This window comes from Carassius carassius, chromosome 29, assembly GCF_963082965.1.
Source record: "Carassius carassius chromosome 29, fCarCar2.1, whole genome shotgun sequence".
Taxonomy (NCBI): domain Eukaryota; kingdom Metazoa; phylum Chordata; class Actinopteri; order Cypriniformes; family Cyprinidae; genus Carassius; species Carassius carassius.
In genome coordinates this window covers 4,241,124-4,252,807 of record NC_081783.1, presented here as the reverse complement: position 1 = coordinate 4,252,807, position 11,684 = coordinate 4,241,124, and the positions used below count along the sequence as shown (strand labels likewise).

General features: G+C 36.8%; 1 protein-coding gene across 1 annotated transcript; it reads left to right on the top strand.

The window, feature by feature from the left end:
- Positions 1–4,412: 4,412 nt before the first annotated feature.
- Positions 4,413–5,929, top strand: LOC132110071 (neurogenin-1). Its single transcript, XM_059516660.1, has 2 exons — positions 4,413–4,558; positions 4,669–5,929. The coding sequence occupies exon 2, from the start codon at positions 4,679–4,681 to the stop codon at positions 5,303–5,305; it is 627 nt and encodes a 208-aa protein (XP_059372643.1). The 5' UTR covers positions 4,413–4,558; positions 4,669–4,678; the 3' UTR covers positions 5,306–5,929.
- Positions 5,930–11,684: the final 5,755 nt, after the last annotated feature.

Below are 11,684 nucleotides of genomic sequence, written 5' to 3'. Positions count from 1 at the left end.
AAAAATTGATATGCGTCAATGAATAGGCCTAATATTTGTTGCAAAAAAAAAAAAAAAAAGAAAGTCGGTCTGCTAAGCGAAAAGTCAAATGCATGGAACAGTCTGGTGAGGTCAGGTGTATGAACTTATCATTAGTCAAGGAATGGCTGTATACTTCCTCCCTTTTACGTTGATGTAGCTTGTGCAAAGCTTCTTCTCATTTTACCAAAGAGTTGCCCTGGTTACTTTCAAATATAAAGTCTTTAGAGACACAGCTTTCATTGTTAGCGCTGATGCAGGGTAAACTAGAGGTAAATTATGCACTTGCACAAACACACCAAGACAAGTGAATGCCCCACCGTAGGGTTTGTATTTAGACTTGGACATCTGATTGATAGTACTAGGTTCACGAACTGGTACATTATGTGTCTGACTCACAAAGAGAGACGAAAATTTACATTCACAGCGCTTGTAATGAGATTCCATTGCATTTTTATAATAGCACCTGTTCTGAAATCTTGTAAATAAATACTATATATATGTGTGTGTGTGTGTGTGTGTGTGTGTGTGTGTGTGTGTGTGTGTGTGTGTGTGTGTGTGTATTTGACAAACAGGTTCATTTATACATTTTAAATATAGGAATGTAATGTTTCTCAAATGTAGCTTTTAGTTTTCATACACATTTAAAAATAAAAGTGCTTCACGATGCCATAGAAGAACCCTTTTGTCTAAATGGTTACATAAAGAAACTTTAACCTCTGAAAAATCCAGAAATGGTTCTTCTATGGCATCGTTGTGAAGAACCTTTTAGGCACGTTTATTTTTAAGAGTGTAAATGCATTTCAGACAAAGGACACATTCCACTCTAAATGTCTAAATCATAAAAATAACATTAAATGTAAACAATGTTGTTGTTATTTTAAGTTAAATAAAAACACAAAAATTCATTTTGTAAATCAATGATATAATTTAATACCTAATGTTATTTAATAAATGTTTTATGTATTTTAAATTGAATAAAATACAAATATTCATTTAGTAAATAATACAATGTAATATAATTTAATACAATGTAATATGTTGTTTTTGATGTTTACAAATATTTTACGTATTTTAAATTAATAAAATATAAAAAGTAATTTTGTAAAGTAATTAATATTATAAATCACTGCATATTTACTTAGACATTTTTGACGAAATATGACAAATTTAGAATTTTACTTGCAAATACAGCACAAAATGCAGTAGCTAACCACCCAGTTATTTAAAAAAAAGAAAGACAATTTGGATGAATGAATGTTTACATAGAAAGAAAAAAGAAAGAAAGAAAGAAAGAAAGAAAGAAAGAAAGAATAAATAGAGTTGCCAATTCCCAACATTTGAAAAATAAAATATATTTTGTTTGCACAAAATGTACTGCAGTTAATGAAAAAAAAAATTATAATAATAAATGGAGATTTGATTAAAGTTCCAAGACTATTAGAACAGGGAGTTTCTTTATATTGTAACCCTAGAATTTATGTTCAGTCTCTGAAGGCCTTCTCGAGGCCGTGGGGGTGATTTTCTTATTTGGGGTGTGGTATCCCCGTACAATTGAAGCACTGGAGTAAGGAATTAATTATCATTCAAAAGTAATGGCCCTATTCTGCCCTGCTTGAATTCTGAAGAAGGAGAAAAGGTCCTCTGGCCCCGGTCCTGCCTCAGCGCCAGGGGAAAGGATTATTCCGGGGATTACCATGTGAAAACTTCTATCAGACTTTCTGACTCAAAGATCTTTTGCGAACAGTAATCGCGTTAATACCCGGGGATTAATGCTGGGCCGAATGCAAAATTGAATTTTAATTCGAATTGCATAAACAGATATAAAATAAACTAAAAGACCATTCTCCCGGCGAATAAAGAGAGTTCTGCGCCTCACACGTCACATGCCAATCCAAGAGCAATGCACCTTTCCACACCTGCCATGCAAATCTTGCGCGTTTTAATGCTGCTCGCTTTTTAATGTTGCAATAGCCATTGTGCATTGATATATCACGTCTATTCAGCTCGCATATTTCACTTTACTCGCAGCAGACCCTTAACCGCGTGCGTTGCGTTGCTTTCTTTTTCAAATGTGCAGCGTGCACGATTGTTTCGGGGTCCAGATCAGACCCTCTTTAAGTAATTCAGTTGTTTCATTTTCTCACGTGTTTCTCCCATTGAAATGCAATCAGGTCTCGTGCACTTGTGCCTAATCCTGTCAAAATCTCCTTGGCAACATCTCTCAGCTGTGGGCGAAGCCCTTCTTCCTCCCCACCGCCCACTTTCTAGGGAGGAAGAAAAAAAACCCTGACACATCCATCACTTCTGTGGAAATAAGTAATGTTAAGTAACATTGTAAAACAATAACTTTTTTATGACTTTATAAGAGCAATAAGTGCCAGGTCCAGACCAGAACGCTAATGCTCTGACTGGAAGCAAAATAGCCATCCAAGCTGTTTTCCCTCTTTGAAGTTATTACTGACAGGTTGGTGTTGTAATAGTAAAATCGATCTCCCCCATCACCCCAATCTGGACCTCCATCAGAGGGGCTTTAAAACCAATGCATTCGCCATAAAAGCGTAAACAGATCAAGAAAGAGCACGCCGATATATAATGCATTACATCTAACAAATGTGAATAAAAATACATATTTAAATATACTGTTTAAATTCAAAGCACGTTCTGATGGGTCTCTGAGAAGTTTTAGGAGTCCATGTGAGTTTATGCATCCAAAATGATGCATCTAGTCACTTGTGCTTCACTTGATGCCAGCGAAAGCACAAACGTGCCTCAGAAGCGGGGTGTTTTTGTTCACGCTGGGACTATTTGAATAAGAATAATGCTATTGGAGTGTCGCAGGCCGAGAAAAAGAGTGACAAAAGCTCAGAGGCGCAGAATTTGGACGGGGGACAAGACGTATAGAGCTGAAAAGAAGAGAGAGGAGAGTCGCACAATAGAACAATTCACCTTATAATCGCTTTGATATATCATACATGCCTGGAGACTTTAAACATTGTGTAATTATTTATAAATGACTGTGCCTCTATCGCCATAATACCGCACGGAGAAAGGCGCCGCAGGTCTCTCCCCAAACTATTTCTAAATAGTGCCTCTTCATTTTTTTTTCCAAAGAGGGGCGAGCTGCTTGCAATTGAATAAATTGAATAATTAATGAACAATTGTATGGCTGTCTCATAAAGATGTCTTTAAATAAAACTTAAGGCACTGGGCACAGTGAAGCAGTTTGACTGAACTGCATCTTTCTCCTTATGAGTTATTACTCAAGATGCACGCTGCGAGCAGGGTGGAATAAAGGGAAATATACAGCAGAAAACGTTATTTTAATGGGGAAATAATGTAATTTAAAGATTAATGTTGTATTATATATATATATATATATATATATATATATATATATATATATATATATATATATATATATATATATATATATATATATATATATATATATATATATATACAACTGTATTAACGTTTTAAAAAACATTTTAGAAGTAAAACATTGTGCATTAAAATAATACCTTTTATTATAGAATGGTTTATGGTTTTTGTTTCTTTAGTAAAATTTATGAGCAGATATATTACATTTTGCAGAACGCTTTGCCCAAACCAGCTTAACTTAATTTTACATTTCTGTTCTTAATACATTGTATATTATGTACATATTGTACATATATTGTTTAGTATAAAATAGTTAGTGTTTTATTTGTGTGGGTAAAACTGTGCTGTGTGCAGAGAGGCATATTCTGATCGACTTTATCATATATTGACCTTTTTCCTATATTCTGTAAAATATTTATCAACTCTGATAGGTTGGTATGTTAACATATCATAATGACATAAACGGTTGGGTAACATATGCAACACTGAGTAAAGTACACTTTTTGCAAACTAATAAAAAAAAGTTTGTATGTCGAAGTAGGCCTATTAAAATATAAGCACGTTTGACCTTGTATTAATTGTGTGGAATAAACAATGTGTTTCTAAAAAGTCACATTTATAATATTGCATCAAACCAAAATAATTGTGTATTGCTTAGCGAACAAAATACAATAAATAAATAAAAAAAAACCTTGTCATCTATCCTCGGGCCACTCCGTGTTGTCATTTCTTTTAATTTTCCTCCAGAGATTTAAGTTAAACTGGGCTTGCTGGATAGATAGCAACAGCTCTGCTCGCGTGGCTGGCCAGCTCTCCGGCACTCTGATTGGCCAGCGGTGATTACAGGCACGCTTCATAGGGGCGAACAAACAACGGGCATAAATTATGCTAATGAGATGGTCGTGCGGCACGGGGCAGACCTGATGCAAACCATTCATTCATCCTTAACAAAAATGCCAAAGCGAGGGGGGCACGTCCATTGTCTCACCAGGGTATATAAGGCAGGTGAGGCCAGTCGTGTGCCAAGCTCACAAGCTCGCACGAGCTGATTGAGGGGTAAGAGCAAGACAGACGCGTGCCTTAAACTTCAACACAAACTATCTGCAGGACTCTGCAAGACCTCGAGCACCCAGTTTCATCTCCCAGTCCACATAAGGTGTGTATTGGCAGGACTAAGTAGCCTCAGTGCTGCACGCAGAGAACTTGGAATAACTTTCTGAGTTTGTTTTTCGCGTATTCCTAACTTGAATCTTGCTATTTCACCAGGTTACCAATAATGGAGACTGTCTACTCCGACATGGACACCTCAAGCTGCGACTACTCCTTTACGCACACGGATGATGAGGACTCGCGCAGCAGCCTCCACTCCGCGTCCCCCGCGTCCTCCTGCGGCAAGCCGCCTGCGTCTCCAGCCGAGCTCCAGCAAAAAAAGAGGCGCAGGGGGCGGGCCAGGAACGAAGCCACAGTGCACGTGGTGAAGAAGAACCGCCGGATGAAGGCCAACGACCGCGAGAGGAACAGAATGCACAACCTCAATGACGCCCTGGATGCTTTGAGAAGCGTGCTGCCTGCCTTTCCCGACGACACGAAGCTGACCAAAATCGAGACTCTGCGCTTTGCTCACAACTACATCTGGGCGCTTTCCGAGACCATCCGGATCGCAGACCAGCGGCAGAGCAAGCCCAGAGACCCTGCGCTGCTGCTGCCAGGACTAAGCTGCATGAAAGATGCGCCCAGCCCCGGAGGTGACTCTTGCTCCTGGCCATCCGGAGCATCCTCCTCGTCTTCATCCCCGTCTTACTGCAATTCAGACCCGGGCAGCCCTGCAGCCATGGACGATTTTGGATACTTGCAGACCGATGTAATTTACAGCTACCACAACTTCGTGCCTGGCGTCTATTAATGTGACTCAAACGTTCTTATCATGTCTGTATAGAGTCTGCAGAAGCGTGTAAAGTAAAATCAGAGGACTTTGCTGTTACTTTTCTAATAGAACCAAGAGCACACAACATTAGGTGTTCACTGTTTGCCTTAACGACAGTTCACAGATCAGAATGTTCTTATTTTTGTACGTTTTGTCACCGATATTGATGCCTTTTCCGATACCTTTGCACTTTTGCGCATTCTTTGGAGCATGACCTTAAACGTCTGTTAGAGAAAATGATAATTTAAACCAAGACAGATTGGCCTTTGCAGTCCAAGGTGAAAAGTCAATATTACAATTTGTAGAGCGATAAAGCAGAAAAACGAGCGTGAAAATTCAGTTTCAACGCTGTGACAATAGACTGAATGGACAAGACAAAGATCTGGCCTTACTCATTATATATTTTGACCCGAAGAAACCTCTCCTGTCTGGCTGATGCGAAGCAGAGTACAGTTACGACTGCTTTCCCACCACTTTCTTTTTGTTTTATTTATTCAACCTGTTACTTTCTTATGCTATTGTATTTTTATTGTATATAAAGAGATTTATTCTATTATGTATTTACCTCAAAATATAAATCTGGTGCAAACGTGTTTGTACAAATAAATATAATGTTTTCTACAAAACAATTCTGTGCTTTTTTTTTAAATGTGACTGAGATGCATACACAACTCATAGCAATGTCTGACAACATAATGGGCATCATTAATGAGCACATCCACTGAAGCGTCACTCTGGGTCTCAGCGCATAAAATAACGGTTATGGAGCAGGTGCATGCATAGATCGGAGATACAAAGTCGACGCATCATCTAATCTGTCAAGCAAACTGCTAATGCATATTTTACACACGGTTGCGCTGATTAGATCAAATCATTTTTTCATGACTTTTAGTCATCTCAAAAATAAAAACGTCAACTAATGTGCACATTGTAAATCTTTATTGTTACAAGTGCACGTGACGTCACTGGTGTTTCAAAGTTCCACTCTGCAGCCTTTATAATAATAATAATAATAATAATAATAATAATAATAATAACAACAAGAAAGATAATTCATAATAATTTATGAAATTATATAATGAAAATGTAGGATACCAACCCATTTGAGGTCTGTTTGTCAATTTAAATGCATGAATAATAACACAGGTGGATAATTGAAGGCCACGTGCTGACTTAAAGTTCACAAAAACTGTGTCAAAAAACAAAATGCAATAAATATGGCACTAAAACAACTCTATAAATAAATAAATAAATAATTCACATATTTAAAATTATTCAAAATAACCGATTAATACTTAGTGTTTAATACTATAAGTAGATTTTAAAAATATATAGCCTAAACGTAACTTAAAATTATAACTGTTCCCTTGATAAATATTTTATCAGTCAATTAAAAGGTAATTCATAGCCTACTATTTAATTAAAATCCCGTTTTTATACCACTGAAGCCTATATTAAATGAGATTTGTTTTCTCATAAAATACAGTTTGATAACAGTCAACAAGCACACATTTTGGGCAGTTTTACATCATTTTCTAAAAATTTCAACAATGAAAGAAGTTTCTAAAACACCAGTTCATTTACGATCATCTGCGAGTTCAGATAGTAATCAGATGTACGAACATTCCTTAATCCATTGCACTTATTTTTTATTTAAATAATTATACAAATTATTATAGAATAATGCAAATTATAGAAATATATATCTTTGGAACTCATGCAGACAAGCCTACATCCAATTTGGCTCCCTGAGAGTTTTTATTCCGTGCACGTTGTGTATGTGTGGATCAGTTGGTTTCTGAAAGGGTTCAGGTTAAATCCTCTATTTGGGAGTTCCGCATGAGGTCCAGCCAAGGCTCTTGTATCTGCACGTGTCGGGGATAGACAAGTATAATAGCGCGTGCTGAAAGCCTCGGGGAAGGGCGCATGCCAGCTGAAACTTGAAAAAGGGGCACAGGCATGATTTTTATCACCCTCTCAAGAAGTTCATTTTACAGACCTTCACCGCACATCAAACATCCATGCGGAGTCGTGTAGCTCATTCACAAAAGTAATAATCAGCACTGGACTTCAAAGAACAGCGCCTTTTCCTCCACAATTTATGTCTGCATTGACATTATGACTACATCTCTTTGTTCTCAATCACAGCGGCGCTTTAAACGGCTGCCCTCAGAAATGCACCTGCAGTCTCTTATTTCTTTATTATATTCTTTAACACACCATCCACAACTACACATATGAAGTGCATATTATCATATTAGCAAGTGCCAGTATTTTGGAATTCCTGTGAAATCTGTGATTTCAAATTTTCTTGATGGCTAAGTTGGTTGACGGTTCATATATTTGTATTTTAGAACATTTTTACATTTTTAACACAGAGAATATATCAAAGATAAAAGAATAGCTCATACAGATGAGTGCTATTCCCTCTCTCCCCCTTCCCTTAGGGCTGAAAGCCTGTATCAGTGCAGAAGGGCTCACTCGGGTCACAGGTCACACAAGGGCAGGAGACCCCTCACCTCCCAAGGAGATGGCCTCCCATGTCAACGATCACAAAAACATCAAAACAGCCTTCATGTTTGTACAGCTATTTGCACACAGCTATATCGCAGCCCTTCAGAGACAGACATTATGCCTTGGGAGGTACATATACTTGACCTCACTTCTGTCAGAAATATCACGTGTATCACTTCAGTGAAAAGTGATGGAAAAGATGTAGAGCTATAGTTTAGCTGAACATAAAGAAAGGGGGAAAACTGGTTCCGTCTCAAGATTCCTTCACATATGCAGTGAAGTAAAAGACGATAATGGATGTAATTCTTTCACTTTTAAGCACGTTTTGAGTAGTTTTTAAGTCTGGTTGTAGATTCAAAATTTTATGATATTTTGATAATGTTTTACACTGTAGATTTAATATATATATATATATAATTTGCTTGCATCTCTGAGACTTTTTTCTATTATGAGAACTTTTCACGTTTTCAGGCTGCAATAGAAAAGATGAAATAAATGCATTGGTTAGTGGGTTTTTGCATTCATTGTCTGTTTATCATTAATATGTTTGTTGAATACGAACACTCCCTTGATGCTTTCATTTTACTTGTGACTCAGATTTAATCTGATATAGGTGTTTATAAAGAATACTTCAACATTTTGGAGAGTAGTGTGCAGCATCTGTCTTGTCTCTAAAGCTCAAGAGGAAGCATCACTAAGAGGAGAAAATCGCCCCACAGCAGGAGGAGAAAGAATCAGCATGAAGATGGACGAGGCTCTTCAGTGGAAACTTAACCAGAGACCCCAGAGAGTCATACGAAGGCACAAAAAGCTCAAAGCAAGGGCCAATTAAACTATAACTGCCAGTTAATGACAAACAGAAGGTGGAAAAGAGGGGAAGGGGATTAGAGACAGCCTAGGGAGCCAAAACTCAAAAGATCATGATCATATCATAAAGCGTGATGGAAATATTAGATTACATGAAATGTGATATTTTTAATAAAAAGAATTGCAAATGAATTGCATTCTATATGATGAAAGAGATCGAGAAATTTGAGCTCAGAAAAGTTTATACAGAAATATCTAATGAGAATATAACTACGAAAAATACAAATAATGATAATAATAAAAAATATATAGGCTATATATTGTTTAAATATTATTATAAATAATAATTCCCCCTGCTCTCTCTATCTCTTTCTCTCTCTCTCTTAAAATAATATTATTAATAAAGTCCTATATATACATAAGTTGCTACTCAGTTGTTTTAATTTGAATTCAAATTAGTTTATTTGTATTCAATCTTAATCCTTATTTCATATTTGTACATTAAACTAATCATTGTTTTTAGACCCATTTATAAAGTTTAACTTAAACCATTTATATATATATAATTATTGTCATGAACTACATTTTAAGAGATGGGAGGAGATATTTAAATCAATAAATAAATAAATATACAGCAATATAAGGATATCTGTACATTTTAATACTTAATACTAAAATGTATTTACATAGGCCTATATATTTGAAGACCAATTGGCGTTTATTCAGAAGGCTTAAGGCAGAATAAAAAGAGATTTAGGCATTTTTAATGTTTATTGAGATGGCCAGAATGTAAAGGCTTGACCAGAAGCAGTGCCTTGGATTCTTCCTTTTCCTCAGGCAGGCCTGATTGCTTGTTTTGGGTTGTAGGCTGCTCTCCTGAACCCTGGAGATCTGTGACTAATTCTGTTTGGGGCCTTCTCCTAAACAGAGATTAACAGATGAGTGCTGAAAATGGCATGGTCCTGCCCTCTGCAAAACTCACCTTTAGATCAGTGCAATCCTTCCCTTTAGCACCTAAACAGAAACCTTCACACCCTGTGCTCTGATGGAGCTGAAGTCACTGAGAACAGCAGCACGGGATCATTAAGGAAGCTAATGGTTTGTTTGGAAAATAGAGGATTAGTTTAAGTCTGATTTGGGAGACAGGTGTCAAAAACTGCTTTTTCTGGCCATGTACTCTGAAAAGCAAAGAAGATCCTGGAATTGATGTTTTAGAGTTTACTGTAGATTTTGAGTAAATGTTATATTAACAGGTAGATTTTATGCATCCACATTCCAGTTAAAACAATTTAGCTCAGCAGAAAAGCATCAGAGTGGGCTTTCATTCGTTTCTTTCAGTGGGCACAATGGGAGAGTATTGATCTGACTGTAAATTCCTGAACATTGTTCTCAATTTGTAAACCCACTTTATATGCTTTGTCTGTTAGAACCAAAGCCCCACTTCTCCAGACCCTCCCTCTGAATCCTCCTACAGTCAGTTTTACGACAGTTCAACCTTTGTTTTGTCTTCTCTTGTCCATGGAGTGGAACCACCGAGTGCACGGAATGTCAAAAGTCAAAGGACCTCTTGGCCTTCTTCAGAGGATTCAATCCAGGCCCACTGTATTCTGCCACAGGCTGCTCGACTCATCCTGCCATACACTTTGAGCATCCATCCTCTCTTTGTGCTTTCCACTGGACTTTATGAAGGTGGAAATGAGTCCATTAGTGTTTTATTTCTTGCTAGGAGCAAGAGCTGCTTTCTCATGGATGTATCATAATGGTGAATTTAGCCTAAAGCATACAAACCTTTCCTCAAATCAACACTCGCTTTTTGGGATGCTAATGCCAGCAGGTCATCACTTTGATTTGCAAATGCAGAAGAAAGCAAATTCAGCGGGTGCTTTGACAAACACTGAGAAGTGCAATTCATACTGTAAGAAATGTGAGGTATTATTATGCCCCTAAATCATTTTATTTATTTGTGTTTTTTTGTTTAACTACATTTCAAAGTAAACATCTGTATATCAAGAGGTTCATATTTTGTCTATATTATTAGATTTAAATATTAGATTACATGTGAGTACCTCAAAACAGATATTTTAAAAGAAGATGGACAAATTAATAAATTCTAAATGATGGGAGGACATTTAAATAAATGTAATTTCAGAAGGGTAAATGTTAAAATGTTCAGACAAAAAAAAGTTCTGTATTTTCGTTGTTTTGTTTTGCGTTTTTGTTTTGTTTTATTTGGAAATAAATAATATTTTTATGTAATGATGCATTAAATTGATCAAAAGTGATAGTAAAGAAATATAACTATGCACAAAATATGTATAATGGTTTCCAAGCAGCACAATGGTTTTCCACCACTGATATTAAAAAGAAATGTTTTCTTGAGCATCAAATAAGCTTATTGGAAAAATCTCTGAAGAATCAGGTGACACTGAAGACTGGAGTAATGATGCTGAAAATTCAGCTTTTCATCACAGGAACAAATTACATTTTAAGATAGATTCAAGTACTAGACAGTTATTTTAAATTGCAATAATACTTCAGAAATTTTCACTATATTTTTCAACCATTGCAAGCATAAGAGACTACAAATCTTATCAAGCCCAAATTTATATTCAGAAAATACACAAATCTAAACTACTAATTTGGTTTCAAAGAGTTCAGCTGAAAAATACGTCTGAACTTTCAAAGCACCTGGGCTCTTGTGTCCTAAGTGACCACTCACTAATGCAAAGTGGTTGTATTTTGTATATCTAGTGCTTTGGCGACACCATAATGCATTGCCGCAGTGGTCGCCTCATTGGTTCAGTCATTTGAGAAGCACCTACACCTGTACTGAGGCAGCGAGTGCAGATGTTCCTCTATGGTAGATTAGGCATATGTCACCCATAACCTGAGGAAGAAGCCATCCCTCTGGTTTAAGGCTTGAGGAGGTCACTTTAGAACGAGAGGCAGACAAAGACACAGAGGGCTCTTGCCCGAGGGCTGCCGGTTCCAAGTGGCTGCCTGCAGTATGTAAAGATATCTTGTCTTCATTTGTAAT